The 17,325-nt window shown below is 43.1% G+C and overlaps 1 protein-coding gene across 2 annotated transcripts; it reads right to left on the bottom strand.

The window, feature by feature from the left end:
* Positions 1-39: 39 nt before the first annotated feature.
* Positions 40-16,202, bottom strand: CLTA (clathrin light chain A). Of its 2 annotated transcripts, XM_075079198.1 has the most exons (6): positions 15,790-16,081; positions 7,378-7,415; positions 5,379-5,496; positions 4,273-4,384; positions 2,807-2,860; positions 1,473-1,554 (listed from the first exon to the last, which is right to left on the bottom strand). In XM_075079198.1, the coding sequence occupies exons 1-6, from the start codon at positions 15,995-15,997 to the stop codon at positions 1,488-1,490; spliced, it is 597 nt and encodes a 198-aa protein (XP_074935299.1). In that variant the 5' UTR covers positions 15,998-16,081; the 3' UTR covers positions 1,473-1,487. The 2 variants fall into 2 exon arrangements, with proteins under 2 accessions (XP_074935298.1, XP_074935299.1); XM_075079197.1 differs by lacking the exons at positions 1,473-1,554; positions 2,807-2,860 and adding an exon at positions 40-483 and having other exon boundaries at positions 15,790-16,202.
* Positions 16,203-17,325: the final 1,123 nt, after the last annotated feature.

Raw genomic sequence — 17,325 nt, 5'->3', positions numbered from 1 at the left:
GGGAAAGAAGAGCTTCTTAATTCATCCAAAGTCAACACGTTTTGCTGTTTAACAGATCTTTAATCAGTAATGTCGGAAGAGACATCTCAGTGCATAATGGCACAGAGACTACAGTTTTGAAGGTTCTCCCATTTCAGACACAGAAAGGAAACATGAGGAAGAACATGCAATCAAACAATGATCAGCTCTAGATACATCATGAAGTTTGGTCCAAAAAAAAACATTGAAACAATTAATCCAATTACTGCAAACATAGCTTCTCTGAGTAAGGTTAAGATACTGCATTTGTAGTGTTTCCATTGTGCTTTCCTTCAGCGAACCAGCGGAGCCTGCTTGAGTGAGATGAGGACTGAACGCATGCGGGACACATCTTTTGCCTGCTTACTAGACTTGGGATTAAAGTCACAGAGCTGAGCCACACGTTCCCACTCAGTGCCTGGAAAAATGTCTTCTGCATCATTCACAAAGGCTTCTTCAGCTGCCCTAAAAGCAATGCAATGTACCTTGCGTTAATGCCCAATATATAAGGCGCTCCTTCCCTCTTACAGGACGCGGTTTCTCTCAGCATGTTTCAGAAGAAATGTGACCTGGCAGCTTCTTGTGGACATTATGACTACTTAAGCTCCCACTGCCCCAACCCTAGAGATGAAAGTAGGTTGCAGTAGTATGCTATGCACAAGCAGTGCAGAGGATTGCTGTGTAAAATGTTGGAATACAGGTGTTTGGTTTTAAGGATAATTGAGTCTGCCTAAGGAGTCACCACACAAACTGTGAGGAAGTAAGGTACTCCTATGTAGGCAATTTATTTATGGAGAGATGCCCAAGTTTAACAAGTTAAGCCTCTGCCACTTAATGGCTTATACTGGACACTTGCCAACTGGAAATTTACAACTCCCTGCAAGCATGTCTTAAAACAGATTCCATTTGAGGATTTAAATCAGTCCCAAGGCCTATAGCCTATCATAAAATAATCTGCTGATGATTCCCAGTGCTGCAGAGAAGCAGCATGAATCAGAAGGAATTTAAGTCATGAATCCCATGCTTCTGGGTGCTATAGGCTAAAGCATATCTTGGCAGAGGGATGACTCGTCTGAGATCAGCTCACAGGATAAACACACTTCCCCTGCTCTCACCCTAAAGAGACTCTAAGGAGGCTTTTCACATTATGCACAGGTTAGTGCCAGTGACTTCCCAGCTGAATCGTTCTGGCATTGCTATGCTGCCAACAGCATTGCTTCAATGCATGGATAACACTCCAGCATCTAGTTTACATGAACTGTGGGGCCCTGGTAGCTGCCTAAGTGCAAGAGCAGTAAGCACCAAGAGATCAAACCAAATCCATCTACTCCAACAAGCAGTACAAAAAAAAAGCAGTGAAGATGACTCTCCCATGAGGGTTCAGCACTGTTCACAGGGATGATGAGGTTACAGACACCACTGAAGACAAGGGTCACTACAACACTGCTACTCCATGTGACATGACACTTTTAAGGGGCAGTGAAGATTTTTTTACTTAACTGTTCTAGGCTGTAGCAAGGATGATTTATGTTTGTGCTTAAAGGTGAAGAGAAGAAAAGAAACAAGGAGAGAAAGTTTAAGTCAGATATAGAAAATGAGAATGAGTTTAATGCAGATGATCAGCTGGCTGAACATGCACTAGTAGCTTAGCCTATATTCAGGAACAGGCTGCCAATTTTATTCTGCAGCACTTATACTGCACATTTGCATTGGATATATGAAAATAAGGGTTTTATTGGAAAAAATCTATCTAAATCAACTGTAGGAGATTTCAGAAAAGTCAAACACCACCTGTAAATCCATCATTTCACAAGTCTTGGTTTACATCCACCTACAGTTAGGTCATGAATTGCACACTGGATCTTCAATATTAATGCACTCAAAGCCAGACCATGGCTCACCAATACACCTTCTAAAGGTGTCACCTTAGAATCTGTGGCATGGTCATCTTCCAATTCAAGTGTACAAATTAAGGTAAGAAATTAAAACACATGAACAAGCCAATGAACATTGCAATCCTTCCACTCCATGGAAACTAGTATACTCACTGGGGCCTGAAAGTCATGGCTGTATTCTCACTGACCTATTAAGCTGGCAAAATGTCTACACAGAGCTCCTGCTCTTATATATGTTCTCCCAGCAGCTAATGCTGATTTTCCAATACCACCTTATTGTACTTCTCATCTGTTCTCTAATGGCATCCTAATTCTATATGCACACACCTCTTCTACCCTGATTTATGGCAGGTGATTCCTTTCCCATTCCTTGGCTTGTGGAGCTTCACATGCAAGCAGTGCTTGAATATTTTTCTGATTATGTAAGCAAATAAGCACAGATTAGGAGCTCAATGCCTATTGCAGAGAATGCAGAGTTAAACATTGTGCTTCTCTATGGAAGTGGCTAGGACTAAACACAGCACCCATGTGAGCATGCAGACACTAACCCACACACCCAGCAAAGCACTGGGCCAAGCAGTGTTCATTGGACTGGAAGCAACGGTAAATCCCTACATCTAAAGACTGCTGAAGTCATTACCAAAATTCCAGTGGTACATATACTATGACTTAATCTGAAAGTGCTTGACATTGTGCAGTGTATGGGATCCTTACAGGAAGACGGCACTTAATACCGCAGTTCAGAGGCAGTCAAAAAAGTAAAGGCTATTTACTTATATTAGCTTGTACTGCTCTGAAACATTCAGAATTAATCTTTAAACATTCAGCACTATTTCTGATAGTCCTCATTACCTAGTTGACTAGTAAGCAGAATTAGTAGTTAAGCAACATACACATAACCAATCACGTCAGCGAAGGGTTGTTTGTAGAAAGCTTCATCTGCCACCCTAGGTAGCAAGTAGTCCAACAGGAAGGCAAGCAGGCAGGAAAAAAGAGATAAGGATGAGAAGTACGGAACACAGCTGAAAGCAGTTTTAACAAGCACATTAACCTTATTTCACCTACACTTACTGTAACAGGAAAGCAGCTACCACATCAACTGTATCCATTAAGCCACTGACTCAGAGGGCAACACAAAAGCTCTGCTACATCCTAGAAGGTGGGACCAGCTAGTTTGAGATTAGAGCCCCAGTGTTAGCATTAGGCTACTTCCAGTGGACAGAAACTGCCATTAGGGGAGAGACATCTCACCAGGCTGATGAGAATGCCAAACACTATTTCTGCACAACACTTGTTAAATGGACCCTGCTCCAGAGTGCACACCCTGCCCTCGAACGCTGCCCACAAAGCTTTGGGAGTATCAGCAGCAATAGCCACCAACTAGAAGGGTGCCAATCCTGTTTGTTTCTTGGCTCAACCAAAAGACTGTACCTCAGTGAATGCAAGTGTCAAATCCATAATTTTGTAGGAAGTGTAGGCCTTCTTTCTTCCTTTAGTAAAAGGTAGAGTCTACCTAAAACTCTACTTACTCAAGACAGTCCTGCTGGCCATTTTAATAAGAAAAATGGTTTCAAAAAAAACAGTTCATCTTGAAAGTCTGTGGGTTCCCAAAGTATAAAGCAGCCCTGATGATTACCTGGACAGAATGATGCTGGCAACCATAGGTCAGAAGCAGAGATCTAAGTGGTATCAGTACTATCATATTTACCTTTACATAGTTTCAAGTCAAAATTTCACTAGGAGCTTCTAAAAGTGTGAGAGCTTACTAGACTAGCAGCCATGTTATTAGTTTCTGCCCCAGGGCCCATAATTAGACAATTCAAACCCAACATAGACACAGTGAACATTTAGTTCTTCATTAGCAGAACTGAGTCAGGTTATTTCTCAAATGCTACCAAAAGGAGCAGCCAAAGATTTTAAGATACCTAATGAACTAACTTGTAGCAAAGACTAACTAGAAGGCCACTTCCATGTGCTCTAAAAATAGCAAGTAAGATTGCTAGTCTCAAGGTAGGTAATTACAGTCACTGAAGATCTTTGCAGCAAGTAGCATGCAAACAACTGGGTAGACTAGAACTTTTTCTGGCCACATTCAAACTTTGTGTCTTAAGGAATCTTCAGTAATTCTGTTTTATCTTAATGTTTTCTCTTGCTATTCCTAGACTTTTAATCTAGATTCTAAGAAAATTTAGAAAGATAGTCTACCACTGGAGACCCGTTTCTTAGTAGGAGGGGTTACTTTCATGATCTGAAGGACTAGTGCCTTAGGGCATACTGGAAGTATTCTAACCTCTCTTCTCCATTACTTTCACATCCAGTATCATAACTCCTTGGATAGCTGGGGATGGAGAAATCTTACCTGTTGCTCACTTTTGTTTTCTGGAGCTTTTCGTCTTGCCTTGCATACCACTCCTCCAATTCCTTTATTGCTTTCTCTTTCCATTCCGCTTCCTGCTTTCGTGAGTTCGCATCTGAAGATTTAAGAATTGATTTGTCAGTCATGTTTGTTCCAGCTGGATCTTGCTAACATTTCAGCTGATAGCTCAGGGTGCACTCTAGTGCAGACAGTTGCTTGACCTACTCAGGTAGGGGTTAGGAGATTTTCTGATTTAGGCCATAAGAACCCTAAATACCATGAATGTTCAGAGGATTAGCTAAACAGAATGCCTGTACTGCAAAACTGAGACAGTCCAGTTTAGGATGGGCATTTATAGAATAGACTAATTCAGATTCAGTAAGTCTGCTGGCCTGCAAACTATTCAAAAACAGAAACCTTGCTATGCTAGTACTAGAACAAAGCTCAGTAAAGCCTCTGTGCTTAGACAGAGTGAGGGAGTCAGCATGCTTTTCCACCCAGCCTACAGTTCAGGAGAAGCTCATCTGCTCTAACTAGCCCACAAGAGGAGCAAGAAGCTCAACTCTATCCAGAAGCACATTGTACAGAAGGTTCTGTCTGAACAATTTTCAGCAAAGCCTCCTCCCTAATGTTAAGTGAAAAGCATACCAGTTTGTAGGCCCTTAGAAGCTGTCCGCTGGTAGATATTGCTACATTTCATAGCTGTATTTTACACTTTAGTTACCAGTCCATTACTTAAGTATTAGATTAAGATCCATGTGACAACAGATGGCCTCAGCAATTACAAAATTAGCAATCTTTATCCTTTGAAAGAAGTGCTAATGGCTGCAGTATTTATCTTTTCTGCTGATAAAAGCTGTTCAGTCTGTCTGCATATTTTTAAGTAAAGGGCAGGCCACATGTATACTTCAAGGTTCAGAAAGCCACTTACCTGCCGATTCCTACACCAGTATTAAGTCTGCTTACTGGAAGACTCATCTAGACTTGCTGCTCAAACTCAAGTGTGTTAGATTACCAAGAGCCAGAAGCCATCATTGAGAATTCTGCTGCGTAAGAAGCTGCCACGAAGTTACAAGCAAGAACACTACTGCAACAAACACCCTCCTTACCAAGTTGCTCCAGGCGCTCCTTTTGCTCCTCTCTCCATCTACGAATACTCTCCGGTTCTGACTGCAGTCGATCTACTTGGGATATGGCAGCAAATGAGTCCGGTGGACCATTGCTCTCCTTAAAGGCAAGGAATAGTAATGTCATTTATACATGACAACTCAATATTTCAGATAAGAGCCTGCAAGCTACATAAAATCACTCTATTAGAACTGAGGACATAACACATTCATCTGATGTTATACTGCATTTCCACCATTAACATGAAAAAATCTCTTGCCACAAATTACACAGGTTTGAAGCAAATTAATACAGAACTGCCTCTAGCAATCAGGGATCAAACACAAACTCAAGTTGACTTGGAAGTCAAACTGTGCCAGAGCTCTATACCTGAAGAAAGCAGAAGACAATGCCTAGCACCTCACTAGGCAGTTATAGGCCTAGAGATCCTCAAGTTCATTTCACCTTAAATATTGGCTGTGAGAGTATTTTTTTTTACAGTTTTGTGCATAGGAGTTTAAAACTTTCTGACTTATTTGTGTACCTCAGAGACATCTGAAAACTTAATTGATATTAAAAGCCAATGTCCTTTAAAGACATTACAGAATTTGGATTGCTGTATCCAGCTTAGAACACAAGAGGCATTTCAACATTTCAGCATCAAAACAGTGTGAGTACTGTCATACTTTTTACTACACAATAGCTCAAAGACTTGCCAGAAACAAGGCTATCATTAATACGCCAGATTTGCAAAGTTACTGAATATTGTGCTGTTTGCCACAGAGGATACTCCAAGTCTAATAACTTTTATTGGTTGACCCTATTCTTAACAGACCTAAGAAATACCACTCCTGACAGTAACAGATAGATTGCAGCTAATGGCAGATTTGGCTGTGTCTTGCCCTTCTTTGGACCTCCTGTAGCCCTCAGTGAAGGAATAATGCAAAGAGAAGGAGCTAGGCTGGTACAACACCACCAGGCTTCACATTCAATTCAAAATAAAATAAACTGGCCAGTTGCAGGGGCAAACTAGTTACAGATAGCTAAAACAAAAGATACATATAGCCCATTTGCTCTGTCCTTCCTCATTAAGAGGAAGCTCTATCAACTGAAGCAGCTGGTCACTCAGAATTGCAAACAAAATTAAGTTATTTCATCTACCTTCTGTTGTACAAGGAAACAAAAAGGCCAATAAGATACAGTTTCCCCATCAATCTCACAGCAATGGTGAGAATGTAAAAATGTTAGCACCAGTGAAAGCTGTTTGTGTCTCCACAAAGTTTGGTGTTCACTTAGAACTCTGTGGAGAAGTAGGTCATGTGATGCCCCCTTCCCAAGCATTCATTTAGTCAGGGCTATCCAGCCAACTCTGATAGCAGGCAGTGACAATGCCTTAGCCAAAGTGGTGTGAAATTCAGTTACAACACAGTGATTGCCTTAGCATGCCTCGTTCCTCCCTGTCACTAAAAAACGAAGTAACTCTTCCTTTTGTCATTACCATGACTAACACATTTCCATACTATGATTGCGCTATTTAGCCAGCAGCTTAATGTCATGTAACTTTATGTCACTAAGTACCGTACAATGTTTTCAGTCAGCTGTAAGACCAATCTTGGTAAGACAACCAGGACATGTGAATTATCCTTAAAGGGCAAGCAATTCAGAAAACTCTGCTTCAATCTACATAGTCAGAGCATGCTTGCATCTTATTAGCCAGTGGCAAGTCAATGTTAAGTCATACCACAGAGCTTGTCACTCTGCTGACGGTGGTTATGTCCTATTAAGCCATAATTCAAAATGTGCTGCTGCTTTAAGTTGCCTCTAAGTTCAGAGGAAGAGCATATTAAGAGCATTAACAGCTTTATGAGATGCAGTGTCAGAATAGAAGTTCCTCTGCAGAGGTGACATAAAAGTACACTAGAGACAAGAAATTAGTCTAGATTAAGGTAAAGTTCTCAGAGTATAACAGGACATTCTAAGTACAGAACACTTCTATCTTACCTTATAGACATCTCCATTAAGCACTCCATCAACAGCACCTGTAAAGAAGTGACTACAGTTTAGCCATTTGAGAAAAGACAGAACACCAGATTTACTGATTCCAGTAACTTGTATGGAAAACTTTACAAGAGTATCTAATGAGGGAATTACATAAATGATCATTACTTGATACCCTGCAGGGTCACTCCCTTATCTCCGTACTTTTCCAGATAGGCACAAGAAAACCAAGTGAGCCATTATTTTGCAGACCCAGTAGTACAAGGTCATTTCTTCACCATGAGATAATGCTTCGGACTACATAGACAGCAGAGCTGACACTGCTGAGAAGCTGCTACAGACAGTCTTCTAAAGTTACTCCCACTTTCTCCTCCCTATCTTAGAAGCTGTCTACTAGACAACTATTCAGAAGTTAAGAAGCATGGCTCTCGTGGTCTGGTCTCCACCTGGAAGATTAACAATCCTGCAGCCAACACACTTAGCAATTTTTGTCCTAGTTTGGTTGCCTCCTAATTCCTAACCAGCTCAAAAGCTACAACTAACATTCCTAGCAAAGCCACCTTTCTGCTGCCTTCTGTGATGACATGTTTGATAGCTTCTTTCTTCAGATGCAATATTATTCCCTCTGAAGTAACAGTGGCAGCAGAGCCTCAGGAACAGGATCAGCTAGAATGCTTTGCCACAGAACCATAAAATTTCATCTTATTAAAACACAGCCATGGGGAACATGTGTCAGCTGAGACAAACGTTTGAGTTAGTGAGGCTAGTTAAATCTCCGGACTATGCAAAACACACCAAGATTTTCAAGAACTGCTAATTCTGAGCAAGGCATCTCTCTGGAACAGTGCTATGTAACATCTGCCTGCATGATATAAACAGGCTGTATTACCACCTTTGTCTCAGCCATAATGCCACCATGCATAAACTTATCACATAGAAGTGTTTCCACCATGTTAATACACTCTTCAATGAAAGAGGAGACTGTAGCAAAGCCACCCAACAGTAAGCAGAAAATCCAGTTATTCTGCACCGCCTTCCTAAGAAAGATAGCTAATTCACCTAAAACTGAGACTATTATGTTGCTGTATGCTCTATTTCTTTGTGCTTATGTATGCCCCAGTGTCACTCTAGTGATAATGGCAACAGGAAACTCTTCACACTCCTTTATCAGGGAACTAGGCAAGTATTAAGTCCTTATCCCTAAGCCCTGGATAGCAATTATTGACTGTATTAGGTAGAGGACTGTAAAATCATCAGTTCAAACATGGCAGTGAATCGGAAGATACTAGTCTCCAAGAAGATTGTTACTGGCTTCATTAGGGGAAGACTCAAATCAACAAAAGCTAGCTTTTCAGTTATGAGAACCCAGTATTTTATAACTAGACTCCTCTGTCTGAAAAGTGGTAGCTACCTTGCCTGATTGCTACTCCTCTGCAAGTTACAGGAGCCAGAAAGACCTGGTTTGAGAGGCACATAAAGCTAACAGCTTCACAGCAACTACCCTGCGCATCACTGAACATCAGCCTGGAAGTTCCTTCCAAGCAGATTGGTAGAGGTCCCTGCACATACGCTGACTTGGGCAGTTACAGCCACAATTAACAGTTCTACTATGAAGACTAAAGGTTTATGAAGACTAAAGCCCACAAAGAAAACATGCTTACACTTCACTCCCCTTCAGTTTAAACCTATCGGCACTGCACACATACGCTGCAGCTGTTCACCTTGTTTTGACAGGGCTGGAATTAAAGCTAAGCCAGGGTCTATAACTCATACTGACATTAACAGCCTGAATAAGCCAGCTGCCTGCTCTGCCTACCTGGGAAGAGCAGAGAGCATTTCACACGCTCAGACAATCAAGCTGGAGCCACAAGTTTATTGCTACAACACCCAAGGGAGGCCAGCCTTTAAATATATGTAGTTCTCATCTCTGGAAGGAAGGTAGTTGTTTCATGAGACATATGCCTTGGGAAGCACTGACTCACTAGCTGCCTGAGAGGGCTAATAAGTCTTTAAGATTCTTCCAAGAACTGCGATAACATGATTAAGTTTTCTTGTTATACCAAAAACATTCATTAAGATCTTCTGGTGGTCTGCTGAGGTAAAAGGAACATCCTTGCTGAGGGCTGCAGCTGAGATAAAACAAATGTGTTTGTCTTCAGGCAGCTTTTCTTCTGCATAGAAAGAGCCACTAACTGGCACAGAGCTAAGCGTTTCCAGTGGGCACCCATGTCAGATGCATCAAAAGTATTAAAACAAACCTCTCAACTGTTTTGAGCTCCCTTAAACTTGTGATTAAGATGCAGCGTCAGCATGCTGACAAAGCATACTGCAAGCAGAAGAGGAAATGGCATTGTACCAGCATACTATCATATGGTAATACAAGTATGCTAACTGGAACCAGACCAATAGTCAAACATTCTTTTATTCCAGCTCTCCAGTCTTAGTGTTTGTATAATTCAATATGAAGTCTAGAACAACTATCTGCTTGCCAGCCTTCGTATCAATAATCAATGCTAGTTGTGTATCAGATTTCTTTGACCATGGAAACATTGCATACCTGACTTCCCACAGAAAAAGCCTAAATACTGTTATTGCTATCATTATGTTTTCCTCAGACATGAACAATGAGAGCTCTCTACTGGCTTCAAAGTCCCTCCAGTTCTATTACAGTATTGCATCCTGAAGCTCCTGAAGTTAACATTGGACGTTTAGAACTATTCTAGTCAGTAATGATCCATACTCCTTGGTGTTTGCTCCTGAACTTAGGATAAAGCTGCACTTCTAAGGATACTGTTGCAAAGAACAGGTCCAAACATCTACAGCTGTAACGCAGGCTGACAACAGAGTAATAATGAAATTCCACACAGCAACCCAGATAGTTTTTAAAGTCTAGAATGGTTAGCAGAGGATAACCCATATCAGCTACCTTGCATTCACAGGAGAGAAAAAACAGCCAAGCTTGCCAGAAACAGGCAGCTAGAATCAGTGCCCTCCACATGTACTACAGCTTACAAAAGAAAGGGCTAGGTAGCTTGAAGATAAATACAAGAATAGTTTTGTCACTCCAGTCCTACAAGTAAACGTATGACTTCAGAGGCTTATCACAATGATGATCAACTACTCTGAAGGCAACTGCTTGCACTAATATCAGCCTCAGTACTACCTGGCATAAAAAGAAGTTTGCTTATCGTTGTTCACTAGCCTCTCTGAAGTCTTACTCTCAATGCAAAAGACAGTTATCAGAACAGCCAGAGGCAGGACTTTGCAGGGGTAGCTCTTCTAACACAAGTGCAACCATTTCTTAACACATGGATTAGTTCCTCTTAAGGACTTCCTATCCAGCTATGCTTTGGACAATATCCTCATTGAGGAGAAATGAACTTCAGGGTTGTGATCAACATGGCAGAGTCTGATTGGAGCCCCATAGCTAGCAGTGTTCCCCAGGGGTCTGTGCTGGGTCCAGTCCTGTTCAATACATTCATCAATGACTTGGACAAAGGGACAGAGTGTGCCCTCAGCAAGTTCACTGACGATACCAAGCTGGGAGGAGTGGCTGATACACCAGAAGGCTCTGCTGCCATCCAATGAGACCTGGACAGGCTGGAGAGATGGGCCAAGGGGAACCTCGTGAAATTCAACAGAAGCAAGTGCAAGGTCCTGCACTTGGGGAAGGAACAACCCCATGCACCAGTACAGGTTGGGGGTTGACCTGCTGGAAAGGGGCTTTGCTGAGAAGGACCTGGGAGTGCTGGTGGACAAGAAGTTGACCATGAGCCAGTAATGAGCCCTTGTGGATAAGGCCAACAATATTCTGGGGTGCATAAAAAGAAGGGTGGCCCGCAGGTCAAGGAAGGTTATCTTCCCCCTCTACTCTGCCCTAGCAAGGCCACATCTGGAGTACTCTGTATAGTTCTGGGCCCCCACCTCAGGAAGGATGTGGAACTGCTTGAGCAAGTCCAGCAGAGAGCTACCAAGATGATCAGGGGACTGGAGCATCTCCCTTCTGAGGAAAGGCTGAGAGACTTGGGTTTGTTCATCCTGGAGAAGACTGAGGGGGGATCTTAACCATACTTATAAATATCTGAAGGGTGGGTGTCAAGAGATGGCACTGGACTCTTTTCAGTGGTGCCCAATGACAGGACAAGGGTCAGTGGGCACAAGTTGGAGCACAGGAAGTTCCACCTCAATAAGAGAAAAAAATTCTTTATTGTGAGGGTGCCAGAGCAGTGGAACAGGCTGCCCAGGGAGGTTGTGGAGTCTCCTTCCCTGGAGGTGTTCAAAACCAGCCTGGGCACAGTCCTGTGCCCCTGCTCTAGGTGTGCCTGCTCAAGCAGGGGAGTTGGACAAGATGATCTCCAGAGGTCCCTTCCAACCCCTGCCATTCTGTGATTCAATATGACCATACAAGAAAGTATTTTTGTGAGCTACTTTCAGCATCTCTTTTAAACAACATGTACTCTACTTCTTCATTGCTACTTTGAGTGAACTAGTACCTATAGTTAAAGCAACAGAAGAATATAATAAAGTTTAATATATTCTGGCATAACATTAAATAACTTCACCACTCAAGGTCTAGTTTCCAATCCTTTTTCTTTTGGGCATAGATCATGCTTCCCCTTCACCTACCTCTCATCCTCAAAAAGTTTCTCTTTAGCTAGTTATGCAATAAACTGATGAATAGTTTTCCTACCTATAACTCAGTCTCATGCCTGTATGCAAAATAAAAGCAAGAAGGTCAGGAAGGGTTCTTCTTTTCTGTTTTAGTTCTAACCTGCTGTTGTACCAAAACCCATTAGAATTCCCACATTTTCAGTATAATCAATAGGCTAGTACTAGACCACACCTTCCTCTGCAATAATGCTGAGCCATGAGAGTTTCTGTAACTTCCCAACAGATGTAGTATTCTCTTGCAAACAGAAAAATAGGTTTTTTTGCCATAAGGTTCATAATAGTGCAGTACCACCACAAGACAGCAAATACAAGTTAAACATTACCATCCATTTATTATACCTTTATTATACCTCAGTGCTACCTTATGGTAGTCTGAAGCCTCAAGATCCTGATTGCATAGCAAAACCCAGAGCAATGGCTGTTCAAACAATTAAGAAAAAATATCAATAGCCACAAATTAGGAACTCTTTCTGTCTGTGGTGCTAACTAGATCTACAGGAGGAAACAATTCTTTCCTAATATTTTCAAGCAAATTGATATGCAGTCCCTAAAAGGCTATTAAATGTGGTTTATGCACAAACCACCGAACAAGCTTCTTAATTCCTAGAGAGATTCATAGGCCTCTTCAGAAGATGGAGAAGCATAATTCATTCAAGTTCACATAAAAATGACAAGAGTCTGAAACTGTGAAGGCAATGTTTGAAACTAGACAGCCTACATTAAACTTGTGTGTATTTCCATGATCGTTAACATATAAAACTGCTTGTCTTTGAATGTAATTCTCCAGAAGAAGCTACTTGACAAGCTGTCACAAGGTTTTTATATTGACATACAGGTTCTAGAAGCCATACACTTCTAATGGAACACACTCTCTCCTGCTCAGAGAACATAGCAAGTGAACTGCTATAGCCTGAAGACTGGAGAGAATTGAAGAATTTAACTGTAAATAAACGCAGGCGTTGATTTATCACTGAAAAAGAGATCTCATAAAAGACCAAGTTACTAATAACTAGGCAACAGCACTGTATTACTTGACTTATACAGTACTTCCTGTTTTCTGAAGCAGTGATTATGCCTCATCTTCCAAGGGAAATAAGCCTTCACGTGGCCAGGAAGCTTGAAAAGGATAGCTATTTACATCATAAATGGCCTACTGGTACAGGCCACTATCCCAGCCCTGACCATGGCAATATGCAGTGATGCTGGGTGAGACACATGAGCTTTACAACATTCTGCCATTCCCCGCCATACTCACCCAGTATCCACCATTACTAAATTAACAGAAATATACACTAATATCAGTTTCCTGATATTAACAGTTCATGAAGTTCACTACTGTCCATTTATCTGTTTAATCTTTTCAGAGGCTGTAATTTAAAATCTGTTTGTTGTATGAGACAACATTCTTACTAGTATATTTGGAGAAGTTGGTGACTGCTTCTCATAATATTTGAAGTTAAGATCTTCAAACTTCAGTTGAGAGCTGCCTGAGTTATGACTTTTGGCCCAGTATTTAGAAAAAAACTTATCCAACAGATCTGTAAATAAGGACTTCAAAAAGGTTACCAATAAAAAAGTAAAACCACAAATCCCTGATCATGGTACTTAAGGATTTACATAAGAATTTGTATTATTTCAAGAAGAAATTTGCATTCACCTATTTAAGTTAATCACAAAACAGTTTAATAAACTAATATGCACTAGAGACTATAGCTATGTGGTATTTGTGAGAATACTGATCAGACGATAAGAAATCTCAAACACAAACGGCAACAGAAGTTATTAGTTCATTTGTCACCATGCCTGAACCAGAACATTTTGCACTGCTGCAGGCCTGCACTTTTTAACAAGGAGAGAGCAAGTACAGGCTCCGACAGTCAACAAATGTATGTTCTGTTAAAAAATGGGACCACCAAAAGTCCACAACCACAATCTGCTGTGCCTGTTTAATAGGCCAGAGCATAAATGCAATCCTAGTGCAAATCAGAAAGCAAGATGGCATATAGATCACACCTAGGCTTCCCAGATCTTTAGACCATATTATCATATTCATTATTTTATGATGCTCTTTGTAAAGAAAGTTCTCCAATAACAGTTTTGCATTCCATAACAAGTAAACTTACATGAGTCAAGAAAAAGCTCTTGAAAACCAGCTTAAGAACTGCTTTTACATATCAAGCCAATCTAGAAGTATTTAACAAGTTGACATTTTGACAAGGAATCGCTCTGCAATAGCCATGTTGCACGCATGTAGAGAAGGTATGGAGCTAGTTAGTTCTAGCACCCTGTGAGAAAGGCCAATGTTAGAACCTTCTCCAAAGAATTTAGTCCTTGAACAGCTACTTCAATGTTCCATAGTCTGTTTGGAATGTAAAGATCATATAAGGCATAATGCTTGTCTGAAGCTCCTGAAGGAGGTCTACTCTGTCCTTTTCAGCATTATACACAGAAGTTATGTCTGATATCAAAACAGGACGGTGTTCTGATAACAATTAGCCTTATGTTCTAGTGCTTAGAGCACCTAACTCCCCTGTAAACACCCTTTTTAACTACAAACGTAGCCCATATGTTTTGAGCTTCATGAATGAGTGAACCCCTTAGGGCTGCGCTACCACTAAACAAGCACTGGAAACAACAGGTCTCCTTTACTCACTTAGAGCTTTGGGCTTAATTCCATGAGATACTATGAACCTGCATCCTTATCCATAAGACACGGCAGTAATTTTAGAAATCAGAATAATGGAGAGTTAATTCTAAAGCTTTCCAAGACTGAATTCGTGAGCAAAGTTATTCAATTTAGTCTTTAGAAGAATGGCATCTTCCTGAAGTGACAAAGGGAAGTCACAAGAGAGCAATATATATTCCTATGGACCTAGAGTCGAGTACAAGCAAAGTCTTCCAAGAATGTTGAAGCATCAGTTAGGTGCAGCATCACCCTACATTCACAACACCTTTCTATTAGACTTCAGTTAAAAACCCCAAATGTTTCATAATCAGAAGTGTTCATTCAGGGCTGCTTTAAGTACTGTTAGACTGACTGAAAACACACTAACCTCTTTTTCCCCAACATACACAGCCACCCTCCTCTGAATGTAAGAGCATGTTCTGCAGTGTCGGTTTTCTCACATTCAGTACAAAGGTTACCAAGGAACAAAGGCTAGAGGCTTAGTAAAATTAAATATTAGCTCAACTGACAGCATACTTGAAGACCAAGATCACTGCCTCGGAAGACAGAAACACAAGCGGCAGAACACAACATATTGACTTATCCTGCTTTCAGTGGATCTTCATTTCACGCAGCTCCTGGATTAGACGAGATCAGAGTTAATCATCAGTGTTCTTAACTTTGGCGAGCCCGGGCACCAAGACATCTTTACAAGATATAAACACCGCCCCGTCTGAGGGAGCAGGGATATAACTTACACAAGGCAGAGCATATTCAGGACGTCCAAGAAGACATGCCTGCACAGCCCAGACCTAATCCCGGGGCCACACCTGGGCGGCCAGACGCGGCTCACCGGCGGCATGTGCTCGGTGCAGAAAGCCGAAGCGAGGGCCCCGCCGACACCGCCCCCTCCCGGCTACGGGGCCTCCGAGGGAGAAGGGAGGCTGCGAAGCCCCCGCCAGGCCGGGACCCCTCTCCTCTCCTCCCCGGCCCGCCCGCCGTGCAGCGCGCCTCCCTCAGAAACCCCGCCACCATAGGGAGAAACGGTTGAGCGGGGCCCATCCTCCCTCCGCGCGTACCCGAGTCAAGGCCCTCCGGACCCTGCAGCGCCGCGGGCACCTCGCCGCTCTCCAGGATGCTGTAGCCCTCATCGTTCTCGATGCCCGCGATCTCGTTCTCCTGCTGCGCTAGAAAAGCGGCGGCAGGATCCTCCTCTGCGCCATCCAGCGCCCCGTTACCGACAGCTGCCGGCGGCTGCTGAGCACCGAAGAGCTCCAGGTCGGCCATGGGGGCTAGAAGTCGCAGAGGAACCGACTCCCGAGCGGCAGCAGCTTCTGCTCCGGCGCCCACGCCAGAAATCAGCGCGGAAGGGGAGGGTGCCCCGCCTACGCCAATGGGAGTCGAGCACCGCCCAGTAGTAAAACCAATCAGCGAGCGGCGCCCGCGGGGCTAACGGAACTCTCCGAGTGATGCCTTGGGCTCGACCCAATCAGTGCCAAGAGCGTCGCTGCGTCCTGGGGGAGGGCGGAGTGCAGGGAGGTGGGGTGTCTCGTCACGTCGCTGCGGGGAGGGGGCGGCCCGGCCGCCCGGCTCGTCACTCGCCACGGACCTGCTGGCGAAAGGAGGAGCCGGGTGGTGCGGCGCGCGCGCGGCCCGCGCCAGCGGGCAGCAACGCCTTGGGATCCGGCCTGGGGCCTGGCCTCGGGCCTGGCCGCCTGCGCACGCAGTGCCCGGCCCCGCAGGCCCGGTCGGCACCGACAGGCCTCTGCTTCCGCGTCAGGCGGCGACCAGCATTTGGTCTGCGGCAGGGACTGACTCCCCGTTGCGTTCCTGTCAGGCCACCCCGTCGCGTGAACCTGTGCTGGCTGCCTGCCAGAAGACAGGTGCTCCTCTTGAAGCCGGCGCAGGCAAAGGTAGCGGTCCGGTGTAAATACCAGTGCCAACGCAACATCGAGCCATGGGCATCTTGGAGACAAGTCTAAACCTGCAAAAAAAAGTCAATGAAAACACCTGGTGGTTTATGTTGTGATTTTGTGTGTTTTCTGTCTGGTACAGGGAAGCTTAAATTAGTGCAATTTCAAGTACCATGTATTGCATTGACCATGCATTGACAAAAGTGTGTATTTGAGAGGCAGTAGTTTCTGATACGATTTTTTTGACAAAGTTACTTTGATCAGTTTCTGTATCTGGTTTATCATACTGATCTGCAAATGGTTTATTGGCACAGCAGAGAGGGGAGGGGAAAATAACGTAGAAAGCACTGTCGGCTCTGAAGCTAGTGCAGGTGCTGCAAGAGGTACTTGTTAAACTCCAGTTACATGTTGCCTCTAAGCTTGTATGTTTCATGGTGTAGTAGGGGTGTGCCATCCAGGCTTATGTTATAATCCCATTCAAACTTTTCACAAGGTTGCCAAATTCAGAGGAAAAAATGTAACTCTTGAAGTCAGTTGTTTCCTATGTGAATTTAACAGTGTGAGATAAATCGCATGTTGAGTTATTTTTTTTTTCCCTGCTGTCAAAATAATTTGCTAGGGAAAAAGGAGGAAGCAAACTCATGCCATATGACAGAAAATGCATCTCACTTAGTCAATTAGAACATGCTAGATTTCTCCTGT

This window comes from Phalacrocorax aristotelis, chromosome Z (assembly GCF_949628215.1).
Source record: "Phalacrocorax aristotelis chromosome Z, bGulAri2.1, whole genome shotgun sequence".
Classification (NCBI taxonomy): domain Eukaryota; kingdom Metazoa; phylum Chordata; class Aves; order Suliformes; family Phalacrocoracidae; genus Phalacrocorax; species Phalacrocorax aristotelis.
Note: the sequence above shows the minus strand (reverse complement) of the source record. Positions and strands in the feature narration are given on the sequence as shown.

Bases quoted from the DNA above. Each gene is read 5' to 3' on its own strand.
- CLTA (XM_075079197.1), bottom strand. From the start codon at position 15,997: ATGGCCGACCTGGAGCTCTTCGGTGCTCAGCAGCCGCCGGCAGCTGTC. The intron at 5,497-7,377 runs GTAAGATAGAAG...CTTGCCTTTAAG, and splicing joins TTAATGGAGATGTCTATAAG to GAGAGCAATGGTCCACCGGA. The intron at 4,385-5,378 runs GTAAGGAGGGTG...TTAAATCTTCAG, and splicing joins GGAGCGCCTGGAGCAACTTG to ATGCGAACTCACGAAAGCAG.